This window comes from Garra rufa, chromosome 8 (assembly GCF_049309525.1).
Source record: "Garra rufa chromosome 8, GarRuf1.0, whole genome shotgun sequence".
In the NCBI taxonomy this organism is placed as follows: Eukaryota; Metazoa; Chordata; class Actinopteri; order Cypriniformes; family Cyprinidae; genus Garra; species Garra rufa.
The window spans coordinates 33,827,447-33,852,380 of NC_133368.1; the positions used below are offsets into that span (position 1 = coordinate 33,827,447).

Sequence of the window (24,934 nt, forward strand, 5' to 3'; positions counted from 1 at the left end):
ACAAACGAGTCATTCGGGCTTAGAGCGATGTTTGCTGCCGCTTCAGTTCAGTGCTTTACATGACTGCCCCCTACTGATCATGTCTTTCCTATGTCATTGTATTTTCCGTGTTCCCTTGGAATACACCGGCGTCACGCGAGACCACTTTACTTCCCGCGCGCATTTTAAATGGCCAGATCTGTAGCCTGCCGTTTTCTCTAGGGTAATGAAAAATGAGTAATACATTCCTGTCAAGAAAGGCCATTCAAAGCAGCGTACGATAAAATAATATAGCAAACACCCAACATTAAAACAAGAGCAAAGATTTATGCGCAGGACAGCCGAGGACGGCAGTTAGCGAAACACAAACAAATGAACCATAAATGTCTCTTGACGAACGGCATATTTTAATCTTTTTTCCTCTGCTAAAAAAAGAGATGCTGTCAAGGCATATTTTAGCCCTGTCAACTGATATTCAGTGCATTTTATCACTCTAAAGGTGAAAACAAAAACCCTATTTGCATGACTCAGTATTTATCTTCATGGCAACCATGTTTGACGCTATACGAATGAATCCATCTAGTGAAATGGCATGTAGCATTCTCTCTCTTAAAGGAGAAGATTACTTCCAGAATAAAACAAAAACGTGTCATCCAAGATGTTCATGTCTTTTAGTCGCAAAGAAATTAAGTTTTTCCATCTCATTTTCTCCAACTTCCGCCTATGTGCGTGATTACACAATGCGTCGAGCTAGTTTAAAATGACTATTTGTGCTTATAAAGTATGTAAATTTGTAGTTTTCATAGAAAATGAATGATAATTTTGCTAGATAAGACCCTTATTCCTTGGCTGGGATTGTGTAGAGTCCTTTGAAGCTGTATTGAAACTGCAATTTGGACCTTCAACCCATTGGCCATCACTGAAGTCCACTTGTAGAGAAAAATCCTAGAGTGTTTCCTTCAAAAACCTTAATTTCTTTTTGACTGAAGAAAGAAAGACATTAATATTATTGAACAAAATTATCAGGAAATTTTGATTCCGGAAGTGAACTTCTCCTTTAAGATAAAAACAACTCGCATAAAAAATGTGATGGCTCTTGGATCTTGGTGCACCAATCAAACATGATCCTCCAAGATTACAGGGTTTCGTTGGAGGTTGACATGAATGTGCCTGGGATTATTTGCTCTTTATATTGACAGGAGAAAATGGAGAGGAAAGGGATTGTTCATTTGGTTGCCAGCCAATTCTGATATTGATCGTCGTGTTGGAGGAACACCCTCTTGGCACTTGACTGATCTTGCTATAACCTCACCAATAAGCGGATGTAAGCAACATAAGACTCATGGAAGCTCTAGATTTTGTGCTTACAGAGGTTGGTTTATGAGATGGACGAGACTAAAAAAAAAGTCATTTTACAAAAGCACAGAGATCCTTTTCAGACAGTAATTATCAACCTCAAAGAAAGAGCCCAGGAAATGGCCAGTGAGCTCATGAATATTACAAAAGAGAAGTTATTTCCTTTGCATTTGGTGGTATTAAGTTAAAACAGGTCAACAAAAGAACATCTGAACCAAGATTAGGCTTTACACCATTAGCATTTTCCACAATTGAAGTATGTTGTATTTAATTGGACTGTATCTGTTAGCTTTCACTAGAGAAAAAAAACTGTTTAATAGTCAAGCAGTAACAACAGAGTGCAAAGAGGCTTTATATTAAGAATTGAAGGAATGAAGTTCTAAATCTGCGCTGTTAGAAGGCCATTCAAGATGTTTACTAATGCACTGTACATAAGGAAATAAGCACTAATGAGAACAAAGGATGTACAGTGGAACCAGGAGATAATTGGACTCTAAGTGGAACCAGAAACACAAACCCTTGATATAATTAAACAAAACTTTTTGTTTGAGTGCCAGGGTCAAATTTATTTGGAAAATTATCTGACCTTTTGCTGAACTGCACTAGAGTTGCTTTTATGCATCTATGAATAAAAATGGATGAGCATATCAGAGGAAATCTGATTGTTTGGGATAATTTTGTTCATAGTCAGAAAAGTGAAACCAACCTAAACTACATCCATATGTGGTTTGAATGAAATTTTTTGAGCTACCCTAATCCATATGTGACCCTGGACCACAAAACCAGTCTTAAGTCGCTGTATTATTATTATTATGTAGCAATAGCCAAAAATACATTGAATGGGTCAAATTTTTGATTTTTCTTTTATGCCAAAAATCATTAAGAAATTAAGTAAAGTTCATGTTCCATGAAGATTTTTTGAAAAATTCCTTCTGTAAACATATCAAAATGTAATTTTTGATTTGTAATATGCATTGTTAAGAACCTAATTTGGACAACTTTAAAGGTGATTTTCTCAGTCTTTTTGATTTTTTTGCATCCTCAGATTTCTGATTTCAAATAGATGTGTCTCAGCCAAATATTGTCCTATCCTAACAAACCATACATCAATAGAAAGCTTATTTATTGAGCTTTCATATGATGTATAAATCTCAGTTTTGTCAAATTTAACCTTATGACTGGTTTTGTGGTCCAGGGTCACATATGTTCTGGACATGCCCTGCCATTTTCTTTACTACTATTGCACTGATTTTTATTGGAATTAAGGCAAGATTGCTAATATATATAGCGTGTATATATAAGTATATATATATACTTCCTTTCGTCATTAAAACCAAACTCTTTGACATTTGACTTTTGTTATTTTGATAATTGCATTAAAGCAGATACGTCCAGTGCCTTGCAAAAGTATTCATACCCCTTCATTTTTTTCAAGGTTTGCTGTTACTGCCTTATGTTGAACTGTTTTAAATGACTTTTTTCCACATCAATCTACACTCCATGCATAAATGTATATATTAAAAAAATGAAATAAGTACATTACATAAGTATTCATACCCTTACCATTTCTGTCTCTTCCTATATTCTTTATCTTTGTATACATTCTAAAAAGTTCATTAATATATCATAAATAAAAAAATTGAAAATGCATTTCAGTATGTGAGGTGAGATTGGAAGTGTTCTTGGAAGTCCTTGATATCATATGTAACTCATTTTCACTCAGCCTTTCTCCATATAGTGAAGTATAGTACTCACTATGTAGTGAATAATGGATGAGTGGGTGAATGAGTGAGCGGTTTCATATACAGGATATAAACTAGGAAATAATTGACACTGGCCTGTTAAATTATTGAAAAATAATGCACACCCAAGGTAGGAATGCAGTCAGGCATTATTTTTCAATAATTCAATGGCCCACAGTCAATCAATTTCACTTGTAGCATGGTTACTATAATAAGACATTTTAGATGCAATGCTCTGTTTTATTGAGAAAGTCAATTGCTGGGCACCACTGATTTTTTTTTTTTTGCACACATGTATGTTTCTGTCTGTGTGTGAGAGCAAGAGAAAAAAAGTGTGCTAAAAGTCATTTATTGGGAGAAAAACAGGGAAAACCTTTTTGTTTGTCAATTGTTTGCTTGGTCAATGTCTTTGTGGGTTTTGGTTCATTTGCTGTACAGCTGTATTTCATAGCTGTACGTATGCTGGAAAATAATTGCAAGGCTTAGAATGTTTGTCAACCAATGACAATCAAGCATTCAACAGCCTTGTAATGTGTAAATAATACAAAGCTTCTGATGCTCATGTGGTCTCACATGCCTCATGAATTCAGCTCTACTGAGAGATGCAAGGAGCAGAGGTTTACGCATGTGAGAAAAATAACTGAGTGTGTATTTAGGGATGCTGTGAAGTGGCTCACTGTTTGGAAAAACCAGCAGATGGAGCTTCATGAACAGAGCTTTTATTCTTCAGACAAACAGTATCTGTTTTTAATAATATCTATAGGGGCGTTAGCACAAAATCTAAGACAAAAAAACAAAACTGGCTCCATTTGACTCTTGGCAAAGTGAATTTCCAAATGTCGTTCATCTGAATTATGTGCAAGTTTAAACTTAATAGCACTAGGGAAATTGAAGAGGACTGACGTTGTACCTGATGAATTATAGACATTTGCAAATAACAATTCAACATCACTGTCTTCTGGCCAGTGATAAATGTGTGCAGTTAAAGAAGCCAAAGGAAACGTTTTTACAGGCCTCTGAAGATCCAAAAGAGACAGCTACTTTCAAAGAAGTTTCGGGAGAAAGAGAGAAGATTTAGAGAATGATGAAATGTCAGGGTGTAGGCGCCTGCATGAGATGGAGTGTTACTCAGAAAGACGTGTCTGAAGTGTGAAAAAAGTGGAAACATCAGCACTTGTCAAAGTGAAAGCAACGTGTGAATTTAAAAGTTAAGCCAAGCACACTACAAGACTTAAGCTTGTCGGCTCTTCGTGTGTTAAGTCACCTAGTCTGCAACAAAATGCCACAAATCATAGCCAACTCTTAGCGCACTTCTCGTGAGAAGAAGTACTTCCACTTCATTAGGACTGTTGGATGACTGGAATTATTAGGTTTACAAACTGTTTGCAAACTGGCCAGACAGGAAATGGACAGAATAATTAGCCACGTTTGCATTACCCTTCAAATTGCGCAAATTAAAATTGAAAATAGGCCCAATGGAAATGCCTCAATTGAAAAAAACTCCTATATATTGCAAAAAAGTTTTTACGTTCACATGAGGTGGTTTTTAAGGCAACTCGAAAAAGTAATATATCGCGAAATAGCAATGGAAACAGTTATTTAGCATTTAAAGGTCATCTGGTATATGTAAAAGTCACTTGATCAAACTTTAATGTACTATAACCTCAGAAACACCTCATACGTAGGGTTTTCCTTGCCATTAATGTTTGGATAACCCCTTATTTACTGTATACTGCAAACATCTGCGGCGCATTCAAGTATGTTCAAATAAGCTAGATATGCACAGACGATGCGCAGTTAGGTTGTATTTAATATATTTTGATGACTAAATCTGCTCAGATTTGGCTTAATTGAATTTACCCAAGAAATTAATGAGTAAACAATTTACGCCAAACTGGCAAGTGTTTTAACAGCTTCACCCGCCACAGCTGATTTTTTCCTGCATTTGGCAGGTTGGCGGGTTTTAATTTCAAACCTTGCTTTTGTTTATACTAGCTGTGCATTTCAGAAGCGTTTTTCTGTGAAGATACACACATACATCTCCTTCGATTAAAAATAATGGTTAGTGTGGTGGCTGCAACACACCAACCTAAGGTTGAGCTTAACCTACGAACAGTCATCACCATCACAAAACATTGGTTAACGAAAACACTGTCAATTCGTAATAGTTTTTTTTTTTTTTTACATTTTTCAAACTTACACAAGTTTTGTGCACATCTGTAATGGAAACCCAGCTACTGACGTTATGAGACATGCAAGAACTAATGAGAACCGTTGCTCTATGGGAAAGAGTAAAATAAATAAATAAATTAATTAATTAATTACTTAATTAATAAATTCAGTAATTAAATATATTAAAAAATAGTTGTCAATTCTTAAAAAAAACGAATTAATCGCCTAACATTAAAGTTTTTTAAATATGCTTTTATATTAAAATAAATTCACATTTAATCTTCAAATTAATGTAGAAACAACATAAAGACAGTATACTTTTAATATTTGTTAAATATTTATTTTTTATGACTGAAGGTGAGTATCACTGATACCAACATTACTGATGTCTCTAGGAAATTGTTATTTTTCCCTAGTATTTAACTATTGACTATATCCATTCACATTACAGTATAATTAAGAGCTATTAATTTTAAAATTTTTTAGACTTTAAAAAAATAACTTCTAATTTAAGTGAACTTAAAACGATCTTCACATAAACCCATTATTTACCTGTGCCCTTCAGCAAGTAAAGTTATCAAACACTAAATACTAAATTAAATACAGGTGAATCCTTAAATCTACAAAAGTTTCCTTTTTTCTTTTGTTCTTTGATTATTAGCAGCTGGGTTATTAGGTTATTTGGCTATTATTACTAGCGATGCACCGATTGCAATTTTCTTGGCCGATTCCGATTTTTCAGTAAGTGTGACCTGCCGATTCCGGTTTTATTTTATTTATTTTTATTTTTTTAAGAACTGTAATGAAAGCATAGGCCTATACAGAAATATTTTCTTTAATTAAATTTATTTTGTAATAAAATAAATTATTAAACATTACAGGATCTTCTTACAACAAAATAACTTTAACAACAAAATAAAGTGCTTTGTGCCTTCGAAAAAGGTATAAAAGTAGTTCCTGTAACTAACATAGTATAGTTATACTAGCAAAAATTAAGAGACTACTGTAAGAGCTGCTGCTGCTGAACATGACGCGGATCTGACACGCATGCTAGTAGTTTCATTCTCACTTTAACAAGAAATGATACAGGTTACAGCGTGCGCTGCCGCATCTGTGTGTGCAATTGAAGTGTGCATGCTACAAGCACAGTATAACGACTGACAGGACAGGTAAATCCGTTTTTTACTGACATATGACATCTGACAACATCTCATCTGGCCAACATTTAGTTCATGATACCTATAGCATTAACTAGTTATTTGGAAGAACTGACTAAATCATCCAAGTACAATTCCACCACAAGCCATGAGCATCCACACACCAACACAAGTCTTTAAAAAGGCGAAGAGGTCTTGTAGTAAGTGCTTGACTTAAACTGACAAAACATGGCCGAAGCAGCATAGTCTGCCTCACACTTTAATACAGAAATCGACAGAGAAATACTAGATGGATAACAAGTAAGGGAAAAGATTGAAGGTCAACAGCATCAGGCGGCACAGAGACTGTGACACTGAAAACCTTGAACGTTCTGGAGATGAAAAGAGATTAAATTCTAGGATGTGTGAAGGCTGTCTGAATGAGAGAGGGAGAACCTGATTGCGCTTGACAGAACCTGGAAGTCATTTGAAAGGGTTTGTTATTTAGAGTGGCTGGAAATCTCCTTAATGGTGTTGAGCCTCACCTTGCGGTCTTCTTTGAACAGCTCAGCTGCTGTGGTGAAATGAGGGACGGCGTTCTTGCAGTGCGGACACCCTGGGGAAAACAGTTAGATATAAGTATTCATCGAGCTGTCTCACCTTATAACGCAGAGAACAAACAGCAAGACGTGATATATCCCAGTATACACAAATAGACAAATATAGAGACGAATACTAAAGCAGAAAAACAGAACACAATGACTGAATTGTTTGAAAATAAAAAGACATTACTTACACGACAATAACTTAAGACAAACAAATACGCATTGAATTTATCACTGTCTGCGTATAGCAGGTTAAACTGACAAAATTCAACTTTATAGCTCGTCAAAAGTCACTTTATTATTCTCACAGACGGCCCAACGGGGGCTTTCCTGAGGCAATATGTGTCCATCAAACTTACTAAAGAATAGGTGAGAGTTTCTAGCTGCCTTAGTCATAACTCCTAAACTTTAATTTCTATCATGTTCGTATGAGGTGGTTTTGATGCTAAGGGTGTTATTCTTATAAATTATGCATGGCATGTGGAGTTCAATTTTTACAATGAACCTCCATCGAATAAACAGCTGCCTACAGCTAAAAACTTGCCAAATGGCATGGCTACACAACCATGGGACAACCGTCTCATTTACTCTGCTAGTTAAAGTTGTCACGCAATCTTGTTTGCGCACATTTGTGCTACTTTATGTTTTTAAACGAAAGTTATTCAAGTAAGTGAGCTCACTTTGGAAACTGGTGACTTTTAAATGGCAGTTAATGGCATGGTCCTAATTTGCAGGGCAGCGAACAAAGGCCTATTTGTGTGAGGAACAAGAGGTCTAATTTAAGACGCACGAGGGTCATTATAAATAATGGAGCATAAAGTTGTGTACCTTCCCTTTTGGCTCATGTTGCCATTATATGAGGAGAAGAAAGGCTGGGCAGGCCTCCAAACTCATGCGAGGTCAATGCGAGTCTGTCTCGGTGCCCAGTTAGATACTCTAATCAAGAAGTCAAAGCATAGACAGAAGCTGTACTTAAAATAACAGCACATAATCATTTTTCATCATATGCAAGAGGAAATTTGGGGTGCATTTCAATCGACTTTCTAGTTTAGTAGTTGTTGGCCTAGGAATAATTTCTAGGACGGTCCCAGTCTAAATTAGGGCTGTCACAAACGATTATTTTGGTAATCGAGTTATCGGTCGATTATTCTGTTGATTAATCGAGTAATTGGATAATTATAATTCCTTGTTTTGAGGTAATAAAAATAGATCTAAGCTAACAATATCCTTTAAAATTACTTAAATTACATATATAATAGCAATGAGGCAATAATAATTGATTCAAATAAAGTATCAAAAGCAAGTAATCATATGGTTTTATTGAACAAAACTGTTAAAATACTTAATGTATTATAAAAAATAGAGCTAACGTACATTATGTATTATATCAAATGCCTGTAGAGAGCGCCAACGGCCTGACGATTGTTTTCACACATTACTGTGCGATCTAATTCTTGTTTCATTTGGACACAAAACTACATTTAATTCAAATATCCACTTAAGCTTTAATATGTGGCCAGTTCTTTATGAAGAAATTCTACAGCCACTGTAATTTCTTGAGTGAGAATTTGAGCTTTTATTTTAAAATCGCGATTAACAGTTAGCATATTGAGAAAAATAACGATCTATTCTCCGATGTTGGTAGAGGTTTAGAAATTATTTAAGCTACAAATCTGATGAAATGGCGAACGTTGCATTCCCAGATGATGTTATAATATGCAGAGATAGAGTTTGAGACATGTAAATGATAACTGTTTGTGTGGAGCATCATTTACTGTGAACGGATTTGCACTGAGATGCACGCACGTAACATACAAACATGTAAATAATTAAACGCATATGTTAAACCTGCACTGCACATGTTTATTTAATTGAATCGTAGCGATTGTGAATTAACAATAGCATTATGCTTTATTATGATTTTTAAATATTTAATATATCATGCAGCTTTGGAAAATGGTCTAATAATGCATTTAATGGATTCTCGTCCGTTGAATGCTCCCCTTTCGATATTTTGCTGGTTACTCAACACGGGATCTTTTAAAGTCGAGTACTCGAATTGAATCGAGTCTAAGTCATTCCAGTGCACTGAAACTTTCACACCCTAGACATTCCCAGAATACATTTGTGGAGTCCTGACTTGACATTGACATCTGACATAAGGGATGTGGCTTGTGAGAACTAAAGCCCTCGAGTCTGCTTGATAACCTCTGGTAAGAACATCTTGTTTCAACTATTATGCTTGCTCCACTATTATCAGGGTAGCTAGGTGATAGTTAAACCTTCAGTTCTGTACAAATGCCCTATCATTAAGTAGAAAGTTGCTTCTACAGCGATGAAAGCTGCCCACTATCGTGTTCATCGAATGGTGCCGTTCATCAGAACAAAGCAACACTAATGGAATCATTCAATAAAGCTCCTTGTAGCTGTTTTAAATGGGCACTACTCACACCGTCATATGTTACTAATGAACTGTTTTGATTAACAGAGTGTCACACCCAATACAAAAGCTATGTTTGTCATTATACCTAAAAAGAAGCTGTAATTAAAGGATCCAGTGAGTCTGAGAGGTCAGTAGATATGGAGTATGACACAATACGGTCTAATGCTAAATAATTACAGCATTGTTCATTGAGTACGCGCTGTAATTATGTTACACACCTCAGTTATGATAACAAAAAAGGGCATGCTAATATGAAATTATGTACTCAAATGTGTGCACAACCAACAGTGGTGCATGCACAGGCGGAAAAAGTCCAATGACTGATGCAAATTTTAGCACAAAAGATTATTTAAAGAGGGAAAAACATCGCCAGATCATTTTATCCCCCAAATCCAAAAATACCTAATTAAATTATTACATAATTGATGGATTATATCAGTGGTGTGCGGTGGTGCAAAGTCCTCAAAGTTTTTTTTTTTTCTTTTTGAAATCAAATGTAAATTCATGTCACATTTTCTTGGTTAAGTAAACATTACTTCAGAAAAAGGAAAAAATATACACTGCCCACCAAAAATTTGGAAACACCCCTGGCAAAGTGTGGTTTTGGACGATATCAGCATAGTGTGAATCATCTTTGGGCAATCCTTCAGGAGGCTTTGAGTAATATATCAAGTCAATGTTTGAATAAACCGACAGCTCGGATGCCCAGATTATGCAGAGCTGTAATAGCTGCTAATGGTGGATATTTTGATTAATCAAAAATGTATTTTTTTTTTTCTCTGTATGAACTGTTTATGAAATAAAACATGTTTTCGTAGTTTGTGCTGTCCCTTATCAGTGCAAAATTATCACAAATTAAAAAGGATTCATGCCAATATTGTCCAAAACCCTACCCTGGAAATCCAGAGGTCTCGCGAGAGCACAATTTGAATTGTCTCTGCAAGACACTCTGGCATCGAGCAATGATGCAGGTTACTGCAATACGTAAGCAATTGTGGGAACCAATCAAATCGGTGTATCTGATGTAGGCGGGCCAGAGGCGAGCTAAGCTGATGATGACAGCACTGCGACGTCCGAATCATATAGTAAACTTTGAAAGATCGCTGTCGCTACAGATGAACAACAAGTTGTTTGAAACGGCTTTGGCCGCTACAATGAACGAGTTAGACTTGGCTTTCCATATAAAAGAGGAACAGAAAACCGAAAACTCGAATCGTTCCTTTGCAAGAAGGACGTTTTTGCTGTTTTGCCGACTGGATACGGCAAGAGTTTAATCTATCAGTTCACGAGTTCACGCTTACATATAATTAGCCGGAGAATAGTAGTGCATGTTTGGCGTGCTGTCCGGTGAAGGGCTCCGAGCTCGGGAGTGGCCCGAACCCAGAGTACGTTACCCCCAATAGGAGTAGCGAGAACTCGGAGTGATGAGATGGGGTGGTGGAGGTTTACTGATAAACCATCGAGTGAATTGAGGTGAGTCAGCTGTATTTAAACCTATGGCGCTGATTGACTTGTGATGTTTACGCTAAGCATCTGACGCGCTTCTCCCGAACTTTGTTAATGAAACATCATTTAGCTCTGCTGGTAGCTAAGCGTGTATTGTTGTGATTGGTCGTGGCGTTATCCAATTGCGTGCAGTTAGAGTTTCAAATGCATCCTTGGTGCCACCCCTCGAGTTAGGCAGTTTTCATTGCTCGATCCCAGACCCTTAATCTTAATAGATTAGGGTCTGGATTTTTCCAGGCTACCAACACCCCACTTTTCTAGGGCATTTCCAAACTTTTGGAGGGCAGTGTATATTTTATATTTTTACATTAACCATGTAATCAGTATTCTATTTAATAAAGCTACATATGAATCTTAAAAAGGCAGTAACAATTTTAATATATTTTATTTGCGAACGTATGTTCAGCTATTCTTTTTAAGAGTTAATTTTTTAGTCTTATTTTGACGTAACAAAGTGATTATATGTAAGTTGTTTACTTACTTTTTAAGATTAGTCTTCCCATTAACAGCATTATATTGCTAATTCAGACTGATTTGTGAAAGTGGAACACGCATAAACACAATAGGCAGGATTTATTGAATAAACCAATCACAGCCAGTTATAACCAGTCATATCCAATCATATCGCAATGAAGGCCTTCCCACCAATCCCCACCAAACTCACTGCACGCTTTAGGGGGTCTGTTAAAACTCATTGGGTTCAGGGAAGGCGAGAGAGATGTGAACTCCCATTGTAACTTTATCTGTTGGTGCCACTCTTGGACAATGGTTTTTTTTTTTTTTTTTAAGATTTATTTTAGGCGTTTTTTGCCTTTATTATGATAGGACAGATCAGAATTGACAGGAAACGTAGTGGGAGAGAGATAGGGGGCGGGATCGGGAAAGGTCCTCGAGCCGGGATTCGAACACGGGACACCCGGAGCGCAACGGCGCTGTATGTCGACGCACTGCCCACAAGGCTATTGGCGCCTTGGACAATGTTGGACAATGTAACATTGGCGTTTTTATTTTTATACTATGAATTTTTCACATCCAGTATTTTGTGAAGGCACTGCCTCCCTTGTCTTCTCTGAGGAAATGCCCTGGATTATATATACTTAAATAAATAAAGTGCCACATAAAATGGGACCATTTAGTTTTTTTTTTTTACATTGTCAAGTTATTTTTAATTATGTAAATTCAGTACATTTCCCCATAAATGTAATATTTTTCCCCATCATTTTTTTATATTTTAACAAGTATAAAAATTAGTAGGGCCAAGTACACTACAAAACAATGACCTGCAGTTTTTCTTGTTTTTTGTCATGTTGGTGCAAACTTTACTCAACGAACGGCAGAGAACGTGCTTCAAATCACAAAGATCAGTTTCCCTGTCTATTGCTATGATCCTGAGATTTGTCTACACACAAATGCAGGCACATAGCAACACTACAATTCTTGACAACATGTCAACAAACAACATGAAGAAAAGAAAAAGGAGAAAATGAGCCAAATGCCAATAAGATGAGACAGTGTTGGGGGAGACGTGGGCAGCAGTTTGATGTTTTGTTTTTGGCTCCTGTTTCCCACTGTCTAACCCTCCTCTAGCAATTTCATTGGCTACTGCTCATCGCTTCTCTCTGGCTAGTGACAATGCACAGACCTGACGACTGGTTGGCCAGATTTCAAAACAATTTGAAATGTATTGTAGCATCTGCGCAAACTGGAAGAGTGTCACAACAAGTTGGCTACTATCTGGGGCATTTTGTCGCAGATGTACAATATGAAAGAGCAAAGAGCTTTAGTCTTGTCATATGCGGAAAAAAAGTCTTAACTGTCTTCGTTATTTCCTTCATTTTACTTCCTTTTCATTGTCGTAGTCACCTTTGTCTTGTTCTTTAAGGTTTTTTTTTTAAGACAATTTTTTTGTAAAGCTGTTTTGGAACAATACGTAATATGTAAAAGGACTATATAACTCAGATGAATTATAATAAATTGCATTAAACTTTGTTTGTCTTCACAAATAACAACAGAAGAAGAAGAGATGCACAAGTAATTAATCTCCCTTTGCTTCCTTGAGCTTAAACATTTAAAATGGCTTTTACCATATCAGAGATGCAAAAATCATATTTAACTGTTATGACTTATTATAAATATTTTAAACATTGGCTATGGTGCAATTTGGCAGATGTTACACCACCTGCACATTTCAGTGTTCCATATAATTGCCATCACACATGATGCTTTACGAGGATGCAAAAAATTTGGATTCATTTCCCTATAAAGCTAAAAGCTTGAAAACGTGCTTTCAGACAGAAACTACAGCTGCAGTATTTTTTAAGAAAAAACCCAGAAGGCTTACATGGAGCATAGAACATGACCAAGGCATGTTTCTTCTTTTTCAGAAATTCTCTGAAATCTTCGGCTCCCAGGTGGCTTACGCTGGACGGCATCTCATCCCACGACTTCTCTGGAGGAGGTGGGGCCTGGGGACTGAGAGAAACAGAGAGAAAGAGCCTGCAATTAAATGGGTATGCTGTTAGGCTGAGATCTCTGAAACTGTAACACTCACAGCCAAGTTAGGTCATTATGTAATAACTGTGCACATTTTCATAATCACTCTATTATACTGAATAAAATGCAGATGTAATTAGGCTTGCACCCATACATTGAGCAAAACTAAACGGCTGCAAAAGTATTTAGACATTAAAGCCAGATTTTCATTTCTATGTTAATTAAAGGATTATGCCTCTATTTACAATATTTAAGTCTCAGGTTTCCCCAGAATGTGTCTCTGAAGTTTTAGATCAAAATACCCCACAGATTATTTATTATATAATTTTGTAAATGGCCATTTTAAATGGAAACATGCTGTTTTTGTGCATGTACCTTTAAATGCAAATGAACTGCTACTCCCCGCCCCTTTTTTCCAGAAAATGACTGTGCCTTTACAGCTCATAACTCAGAAACTCTGCTAAAAAACATCTGTTTGGTTTTGATTATCACGTCTATCGCGCTGAAATTATATGTTTTAAAGCCATATCAGTTTAAATTTCTGATATAGTTTGTCACACGGCATGTGAGTGCTAAACAAAGTTCTCTTTCATGTCTTATTGTGCTTAAACTATCAAATACATACGTTTACATTAAAAACACACAGGAGTTACAAAAACAGTTGGTTCTGTCTGTGAAGGTAAACAGCTAAGAAAGAAATCGCATGTTTATATTAGGTCTATGTAGAAACAGTGTAATATACAGTAAATGAATCAATAAATCCACTGCCCTTTATCTCCTCTGAGCTTGGGACTCAGTTTTCTGGGTTGGTGGATGCACCAGGGACCGGATTATAGCACTTAAACACAGAAAAAATCTGATTTTTTGGTACGTCACCTTTAAAGTATTAATTTCTTCTTGTTCAGCCTTGGTGAACATAAGAGATTTATCTTAAAAAAAAGAAAAATTAAATAAATCATGCTGACCCCAAACTTTTGAATGATAGTGTGTATATATGGTTTGACATTTTGTTACTGCAATGCTAATACTTTTTGGGGCCACTTTATATGCATATCACAATGTCAAACATGACTGCACCTCAGGACTAAACAAAACCCTAACTTAGGCTTTCCTGACTTCCTATGTCCCATGGTATTATCATACTGCATGACTACAAGCCAGTATTTGGCATGAGTCTGACAGCAGCCTTGGCCCTGCTGTTCTAAGACCTGTGAGATGGCACCGTCATGCACTTAAAACTCATAGCTGATGCCCGCACAGAAGGGCCACTCCAGGCTCAAAGCAAGGTGCAAGCTCTTCCACTGAGAGGTCAGTTTAGCAGTGATTGATTGCAGTCAAGCTCCGTTGAACACATCTCGAAGAGTCAAGAGAGACAGCAGTGTAAAAGTAAATTCTCAGGCTCCCAGCCCACATGCGGGTCGCTCTTTAGAATCAGTCAGTGAGTGTTTTCAAGAGCATGTTTCTATTGACTGAACCCCTGTCAGTTATGTGGCTCTCTTAGTGTGAAGTTCGTTAATGCGTGAAAAACATCTCCAGGTCAAATGTATGTGGTCTAGGGATGTAACGGTATCAAAAATTCACAATACGGTAATACCTCGGTATGAATGGCACGGTACGGTATTTATTGAACTTTTCAAAATTTTTCAATTTTAATAACAAAAAATTATTAAACCATGTAACCATGTTACTTTTTTTCGCAGTACTTCAGCCTACTTTGTGTAATAACGAAAACATTCATTTCAGTGGAAAAATAAGTCCAAAACTCTCTATTTTAACATTTTGAACAATAGGGCTCTACAATTTTTTATTTATTTATTTATTTTTTTTCTTTTTGAAATTCTTATGTGTTTTAATTTTTCTGATAATCAAATGAAAGCATAAACATTTATTTATTTTTAATCAAATGAAAAATAAACCCTTTTAATTTTTGGCAAACAAACTGAGGTTTACTGTTAAAATCAATACATGGAAGAAAAATTATATTCAGTTTAAAACGTTTAAATAATAATTTTAGTCTTTTTTTCTACAATTAAGTGGTTAATCTTGTTGTAATATTTATTTTTTATTATATATATATTGTTTTATGTAAATTATTTAAATAGGAATATATAAACACCTACATTATACTGTACAAAAGTAATACAAGACTAATGTTCTGTTTCATGTTAAACCGTACTTTTATTTTGACAGGTTGCCGTGAAGTTCTGTGTGTACAGTATGATGTGATGCTAGTTTTCTTAAATGAAATGGTAAAAGTGACACTCACAGCATCTTTGGAAACTGAGTTTATCTGTTCATGTGAGATGCAAATGCTAAAAATTAGTGTTAGCGTCACGTGTGCTTCAGTATGCGTGTAGTAAAAAAAAAAAAAACGCGTCTCCACCATTCATACATACAGAGGCAAACGGAACATGCAGGATTCATATTAAAACGGTCTTTTTGCATTTCAGTTTTCACAGACACTAGTCCATATCGCGATTTGAATTAAGTGACAGACCAACTTTTGATTTATTAATCCAAACATCAATGAAGTCCGTGGCATTCCGCGCAATAGTAAAATCCGTTTTTATGAATGGAGTCCTGCGTGTTTTGGCGGAAGAGACATTGTAAACACGTGACCATGTAGAGACAGAAATGACATGCCTTCGTGTAAATAAGATAAATAACATAAGGCAATTTAGTTTGTTTAATAAAAGAACAATGTATAGACCTGTTCTATAGGAAAGATAACCTTAAATGAGTTCTATTGTGATCTGGCGCTATATCGAAAATAAAATGAACTTGACGTTCAAGGGGGCCGGGCAACAGACCGCAAAGGATGATGGAGACGCCTGGGCTGATGGGAATTGTAGTTCCCGCTACCTCCCGTTCGCTCCATTCGCCTGAGCAAACTTTTCTCAGAAGACCTATCGTTTTATCGAGTCATGCGACCACGGTAGTATCGAAAAAATTTGCTATTGCGGTACGACGGTATTTACAATACCGTTACATCCCTAATGTGGTCCTTTCAAACGATTCTGCACTCATTCCACAGTCTTACTTTTTTTTTCAGAAGTCTAACACTTGTTCTAACTATGTGACATTTAGTTACCACTTTAACATAAAAACAAAACCACAAAGTGCACGTGTAGTATTTATAATAGACATTCCTGACTATTTATAGAGTTAAGAAATTGCAGAGAGGAAGAGCAGCACAACAAAAAGCAATTTCTGCCTCACCTGTACCTGACCTTAGCTAAGCACTAAATCCACCGCCATCAAAAATAAATATCGCAAAGTGTGAAGAAACAAATGAAAGCAAAAATAAGCATTTACCCATGCAGACCTCCATCCACCTACATAAATAACTACATGCAGTCAAAAACAGCCATTGTGTTTTATCGGTTTTGAACATTAACGCCTCTGCAAAGATGCAGTGCAGACACAGCATCTTCTGAAGGCTTTTTTTCACTTTTAAATAGGGACAGTTCTTATGCCAAATAGTTGAAGGGATAGTTTACCCAAAAATGAAAATTCTGTCATTAATTACTCACCCTCATGTCGTTCCAAACTCAATCTTCGGAAGACAAATAAAGATATTTTTAATGAAATCTAAGAGCTTTCTGACCCTGCATAGACAGCAATGCAACTGACACTTTCAAGCCCCAGATAGGTGTGACAGAGACTGACACGGAGAAGAAATTGCTGAATAAATTTGTTGTTTTTATTTTCTTTGCACACAAAAAGTCTCGTAGCTTCAAAAAATTACAGTTGAATCACTGATGTCACATGGACTGTTTTAACAATGTCCTTACTACCTTTCTGAGCCTTAAACATGTCAGTTGCACTGCAGTCTATGCAGGGCCAGAAAGCTCTTGGATTTCATCGAAAATATCTTAATTTGTGTTCCAAAAATGAACGAAGGTCTAAGGAATTTGGAACCACATGAAGGTAAGTTATTAATGAGAGAATTTATCTGGTCTAACCTTAATTTAAATCTAATTATAATATAATACCAGAATAAAAAAAAAAAAAACAAGTTGTTCCTGGCGGATGACGTAGGACATATGCGTAGTGTGTGCACAGGTGAGAATATGCTAGTCCTGCGAGAACCAACAAAGCAAAGGAAGCAAAGTTTCCTTACTTTAGCCAAGGAAAACTAGTCTCCTTTTAGCTTATATAAAAATCCTCTGACATTTTTCTTTACAAATCTTTGTTTTGTACTTCTAATTCATGACCAGTGTTTTGTTTTGCTCTCTAATCTGCGCATATGCATTCTCTCATCAATTCTCATGCACTATGCATCCACCTAAAACGGCTTACACGTACGACAGTTAGCACAAGCTCGAGAAAATGGTTTATAACATTTTAAATATGGATATTTTTCTTACAAAAATGCATCGATTCACTACAGGAGGCCTTTATTCACTCCCCGGAGCCGTGTGAGGCACTTTTTATTATGGATGAAAGCGCTTTATTGGACTTCTTTTGGACTGTTGAACAAAAACATTGGATTCGTCTGAAAGAAGAAAGTCATATACACCTAGGATGCCTTGAGGGTGAGTAAATCATGGGCTAATTTAAATTTTTGGGTGAACTAACCCTTTAATATAGATATAATTTATGGAACAACAGAGTGGAAAAGACTGAGGGTCAACTCACTTCTGCAGCCACTCGATGATCTTGTCTTTGCTCCGTAGTTGAGGAAGTGTGTACTTCTCCTCCCCCTTTTCAAAGTACTTCACTGTTGGGAAGCCTGAGATTTTAAACCGCTCTCCAACGGACTTGTGAATGGTGGCATCCACTGCTGCCAATACACCTGGGCTCTGAAACAATACAAATAACAAAGATAGAAAAGCACTGTTTACTTGTGTTATCTGACAGTTGATAGGTCAGATTCACCTAGAATGTGCAAACGGATCCTAAATGTTCTACATTGTTAGGCCATTTGTTAAAGTGCAAATGCAAACTGCTCTTTTCCAAAAAGATCAATGTGATTGAGATGCCAAGCCAATTAGAGACGCTCATTTTTAACCCAGATCACTCTCTAAAAACTTTCCAGCAATTATGGAACCCATTAAGTTTCAAATGCCTATTCACAGCTTAATTAAAATCATGAGGCAATTTGAGAACAGAGCAAGTTGCCATTTTAATATTGATTGTGTTCTGTGGTTGACGGGACCTCCTGTAGGTGGAGTAGATGAGATGAATATTTATTCAACAATTCTGAAGCTCAGGAGAGGAGAAAATAAGAATCAATTCCCTCAAATTCATGTTTAAACATTACATTTTTAATACTATCTAAAGACAGAATATGTCTTTATATCTAACGTGTTTATATTAGGAATGGTAAACTATTTTTATGTAAATTCATGTGATTTAAAAACAAAAATAATGACATGCACTGGCATTTCCAGCACATTTAGTTTGAGAAAGATCATATCCTTATCTCAAATGAGACACAAAGAGCACTTGGAAAGAAACACTGAACACTTCGAGTGTCATCCACACAAATTGCAGAAAATTATATTTACACAAAGGCCTATTATTTAGACAGATTTATGACATCCTCTGTTGAAAAACAATCAATTTGTTGTTGAAGTTCTGGAGATAACAGGCAAGCTTTTTTAAATGACAGCACAATTTGGCACAGCTTTGTTTTTCCACCATTATATAGCTGCAAAATGGTCTGTCATTATGAATGTTTCCTCAGCTTAAACTCAATTAACTCGCTCTATTTGCACACATCTGTCAGTGGGATACCTTATATTTATGATGAGAGTCTTGGTCATTATCACAAACAAAGGATTTGTGTTCGAGTTTAGACACCAACCCCGCAGGGGCCAAATAATCTACGGACAGCTATCGAAGCTGTGAGCCAATTAGATATGTATGCAAACCAAACCACTTGACAACAAATATACAAACACATCTCATTATACTAACGGCACCACATTTCAACAACACACTTGAGAGATCAGCACGGCCGCTTGATTTCTCTACCATCCACTTTAAATTTGTCATGTGTTCGTTATCTCCGTCTTACAAACAGTTGAGATCAAAAGTTCACACCCTCCCCATTTCAGAATCTGCAAAATGTTAATTATTTTACTAAAATAAGAGGGATCATACAAAATGCATGTTATTATGTATTTAGTACTGACCGGAATAAGATATTTCACATAAAAGATGTTTACATATAGTCCACAAGAGAAAATAATAGTTGAATTTATAAAAATGACCCCGTTCAAAAGTTTACATACACTTGATTCTTAATACTGTGTTGTTACCAGAATAATCCACACCTGTGTTTTTTTTGTTTTGCGATAGTTGTTCATGAGTCCCTTTTTTGTCCTGAACAGTTAAACTGCCTGCTGTTCTTTAGAACAATCCTTCAGGTCCCACAGATTCTTTGGTTTTCCAGCATTTTTGTGCATTTGAACCCTTTCCAACAATGACTGTATGATTTTGAGATCCATCTTTTCACACTGAGGACAACTGAGGGACTCATATGCAACTATTACAGAAGGTTCAAACGCTCACTGATGCTCCAAAAGGAAAAAAACATGCATTAAAAGCTGGGGGTGAAAACTTTTGAACAGAATGGAGATGTGTACATTTTTCTTATTTTGCCTAAATATCATACATATTTTTTAATTTAGTACTGCCCTTCAGAGGCTACAGGAGATAGCTACATGTTTCCCAGAGGTCAAAATAAGGTAAATTTACTAGTCAAATAATGTTTACCCCCTGGCTTTTAATGCATGGTTTTTCCTTCTGGCACATCAGTGAGTGTTTGAACGTAATGTAAAAGCTGCATATGAGTCCCTCAGTTGTCCTCAGTGTGAAAAGATAGATCTCAAAATCATACAGTCATTGTTGGAAAGCGTTCAAATACACAAAAATGCTTAATATGTGGGACCTGAAGGATTTTTCTGAAGAACAGCAGGCAGTTTAACTGTTCAGGTCAAACAAGGGACTTGTGATTACGTATTTAAACATACGGTTACACTTTATTTTAAGGTGTCCTTGTTACAGTTAAACTATACATTTAAGTACTAAGTAAACTTATTTAACTACATGTACTTACTATATGTTTAGGGTTAGGATTAGGGTTACTTGCATGTAATTATGCATAATTTATTGTTATTATAATAGTAAGTATATGTAACGTGTAACAAGGCCACCTTAAAATAAAGTGTTACCAAACATTCTTATTCCAAAGTCTCAGTGAAGTGCAAATTGAAAATGCTTTAAAAAAAAAAAAAATTCTTGACACGTGGACTAAACTGTGTGTAGGGCCGTGAGCACAAGGAATGAGAAAAATAAATGACTTCAGCTCTCTCACGGGAGAAGATGTGAGGACTAGAGCATGCATTAGATAATGCATCATGTGTCATTATTGAACTCTGGGAAGAGCATCACTCCGAGTAGCTCCAAGCTGAAGGCTAGAGGGACGGCACAGATGAAAAGGAAAATGAGATTAATACTCCAACTATAAGGCTCTGGTGACTGCAATTGGCCTGCAGCTATGGACTAAAGAACAGAGCCAGCGTTGCGGACACACCCGGATAATGAGAAACACCCGAACACGGCCAGAGATGTTTGCGAATTGTATATGTCTCATATTGTAGCTTTAAAGCTTAGAAAATTACCATGTCATGCAAGGATGGAAATGTCGAATTGAAGGTTGAAAGAGTCAAACATTTTCGGATTCGCCGTGGGGTGTTATCATATTGTGTAAGATGATGGAAAATTATAGTCGGCTTACTTTAATCAAGTCAATTGGACACAGACTTTTTTTTACGAGGAATGCCTTAAAGCGACAATTACACACCTAGAACCGTTTCATTAAGTACACAGGTGTTCTCTTGCCTCCATGTTGTCTTCTGTGAAGTCTGTTTGAAGTTTACAACAAATATATGAGCATTTTCCATTCCCTGTATGGGCCATTCTACAGAATTGGTCCAAAGTCAGAGTTGGAAATATCTTAAGTTTTTTTTCCCACAGACTTTGTATGCATTTTGTCCAGAAGGATCTGGCATTCTGGGAGCCTGAAACCAATATTTTTTATTTGAAAACGTCACCCTTGCATTTTCATGTGTACAGCCAATCCGATACTTTTGAAACTAGCTGAAAAACGTGAAAAATGCGGGACACATTTTTTTACATAAAGTTTCATAATTTACAAAGGAAATATAAAATTAAAATTTTGTTTGAACTTCACTGTTTTTTAAAAGAATCAAAAAGATACTTTTAAAAACATAAATAGAAAAAAATAAGTATTTTAATAGCATTTTTATAAGTTGATATATACTAGGGTTCAGGACAGCCACCTCCCAATTGAAAGTACCCAATAAATTATGATTTTATATATATTAAGCTTACCGATTTTTTCAATATTATTGTGGGTTTCAATAGATAATAGAAGGATCTTTTGAATACTTAAATGCTTTTTAAATGTGTTTTTTGGTTCTGGGACAGCATCTTGCACCAATTCAAAATGGCCCATATATGAATTAGTAAGAAGGAACTCACATCTGGGTCTTTGTTGAGGAACTCAGCAGCTTCATCATACTCCGGCTTCATCTTCTTACAATGGCCACACCCTAAAAACCATCACAAGGAGGAAAATTGAAATGTGATTAATTTTGACATCATTAAAAATTAATAAATATAGGAAAAAGTGAAAGAGAAGAAGTATGAAACATGTATTTTTGTAGTAGTGCTTTGAAGTTAATGTGCACTTAAGATAATAATGAAATCTGATTAGTTTAATGATTTTTTTTACATTCACATTCAAAAGATTTGATAATATTTCTTACTACTTACTCAATTATGAGAATAATTGTGATATCTTGAACTTCTTGATTTGACTAATTCAGCATATTAATAATAATAGTTATGACTACTGAAAAGTCAGTTTTACCATCACAGGAATAAACTCTTTTAAAATATATTAAAATACAAAACAGTTATTTTAAATTCTAATAATTACTCACAATATTCTGTTTTACTGTATTTCTGATCCTTGCTGACCCCAGACTTTTAAATGATAGTGTATATACATCAAACATTTAGAAAACCCTATAAATGATCAGCCAAATTTAAAGGTTTTAAAGAGGTTTACGTGAACACTGAACACTAAACACTAACTTGGCCAGGTTGGGAAGTCAGGTAGACTAGCCAAACCTGCATAAAACAGCAAATCATCTTAGACCCCCCCCCCCCCCCCTTATTTTTTTTCCCAAAAGGGAAATCATGCTTAATTATCATAGCTCGAAAACAACAGTAACTCGATATCCATAAAAGAATACAACATGTCAGTCATAAACTGATCAGAAACAGCACTCATCTGGAAAGAAATTATACTTCCCTTCCAAGTATTTAAAGAGATCCCTTTCCAATTCTTACATAATTATAAAGTTCTGCAGTAAACATAAACCAGAGCTCACTAAGTCAAGCCTGGGTTTATGATGTCATTTATTTACACTATGGGAATTCGAACAAATTTAGGTCACTGATTCATAAATGGTTTGCATTTATGCTAACAAATACGAACAACATTTTTTATTATGAACAAAAAAGTGACTCAAAATCAGGTCACATGAAATTTACACACTGAGCAACTGTCATAGTTCTGATAATCTGATGCAGGAAAAGCATTTTTTTTCCCTCAAAATACTCAACAGTGTTGATTATGTGCAATGAGAGGCCTAGTCGATGTTGTCATTTGCATTATGACAGCTGAGTGCATGTGAAGCGATGTTTGTGTGTAAACAAGAATATTGCATTTGACCTTGTTGATGAGAATGTAAACAAGTCATCCGGTGCCTTGACAGTGTATTAATGTGGAGAGAGAGTATGTGCATGTAGTCTCAGTGGCGGGTTGGTAGGATACACCTTGTGCCGTACAGGAAATTAACATGTTCTATCTGAGGTGTTTGATCAAAAATGTATGAAAGCTGAGAGCCGTCTTCCTTCAATCACTAAAAAAAGCAACCTCCCAAGAAATTGAAACACTACCAACACTCTCGTATCAGCAAATCTGTGTCAGGTAGATTCATTTGAGAATAAAATTGATAGACAAAAACATCAACAGTACACAAGTGCAATTCAACCAGCATTACGAGACTGACAAAATGTTCTCAGGGTATTTTTTTAAATTTATCTCTCTCTGATCTCTTCAGTAGTTCAAATTAGACTTCACTAGACAAAAAATGACTGGTAATAAGGTAACATCGTGGTGAGTTTGATGACTGACTTGTCCAGCAAACATAATCCTAACAATTAAACGTCAGTTCAAAACCTGTAGAATTTTCTTTCTTCTGTGAAGCTCAAAAGAAGGTAACAAAGTTTTGACTGTCAATACAGTCCAAAACAACAATGGACGTCATTGACTTTAATTGTATGGACAAAAAACTTTTTAAGTCCCACAGAATAAAAAGTCATATGGGTTTGGAATGACATGAGGGTGACAGTATTTTTTAGTACTTTAATTATATCTAAATTTAAATTTCCTGATAATTTACCCTAGGGCTGCTCGATTTTGGCAAAAATCATAATCACGATTATTTGGGTCAATATTGTAATCATGATTATTTAAACGATTATGACAGGGTCCAAAACTTTATATAGTGATTAGTTTAAAGATAGCAATACAGCGAGATACAAATAAAGATACAAATAAAAAAAACAGTGCTTAAAAAAAGAATACTGAATACTTTATGCAAGTCTGTGTTCTGCTCCGTCTCTGAACGCATACACGGAACAGTGTAAGTTTTCTTACACGCTATTAAAAACAAAACATCAAAGAAACATTAATAAATCAAGCACGTCCCATTTTATGAAAGTTACATGATTTTGCTGATTTGCGTGTGAAATTAGGCTTTTATGGAGGAGCGAAATCGCACCACTGGAAAGGGGGCGGAATGGGGCGCAATAATCCTTTCATCTCGATTACTGCATTTTCATGACCGTTTGAAGCTGAAATTGAAATCGAAACCGAATTTCGATTAATTGCACAGCCCTAATTTACCCCCATGTCATCCAACATGTTTATGTCTTTGTTTTCTTCAGTCATAAAGAAATTAAGGATTTTTCTTCATATAGTGGACTTCAATGGTGGCCAACAGGTTGAAGGTCCAAATTGCAGTTTTTAATGCAGCTTCAAATGGCACTACACGATCCCAGCCGAGGAACAAGGGTCTTATCTAGCAAAACGATCTGCTATTTTCTTAAAAAAATAAAAATATATATACTTTTAAGCACAAATGCTCAACATGCACTGGCTCTGCGGTGCGCGTCTTCACGGATGACTTGCATTGTCACGTTGGAAAAGAAATGTGTGGTTAGTTCTTTATCTGTGTGCTTTGGTTAAAAAAAGGTAGTGGGCGAAAAACTCATCCAACATTCAAAATCGTCCAACATTGTTATTTTTTGTAAAGGGTGTTTGATTTTCTTTACACATTCGCTTTGTAAATACTGGGTCGGTACGTCCGCCTATGTCCCATGTGTGTGATT

General features: G+C 35.9%; 1 protein-coding gene across 1 annotated transcript in view; it reads right to left on the bottom strand.

Annotated features, from left to right (window-relative positions):
* pdia5 (protein disulfide isomerase family A, member 5) overlaps nucleotides 1–24,934 on the bottom strand; it is a 106,682-nt gene that overhangs the window by 12,396 nt on the left and 69,352 nt on the right. The window contains exons 12-15 of the mRNA XM_073845667.1: nucleotides 21,950–22,020; nucleotides 18,074–18,237; nucleotides 13,281–13,411; nucleotides 6,931–7,001 (exon numbers count right to left, since the gene is read on the bottom strand). Coding sequence (XP_073701768.1) covers nucleotides 6,931–7,001; nucleotides 13,281–13,411; nucleotides 18,074–18,237; nucleotides 21,950–22,020 — 437 coding nt within the window. The remainder of the gene's footprint in view (nucleotides 1–6,930; nucleotides 7,002–13,280; nucleotides 13,412–18,073; nucleotides 18,238–21,949; nucleotides 22,021–24,934) is intronic.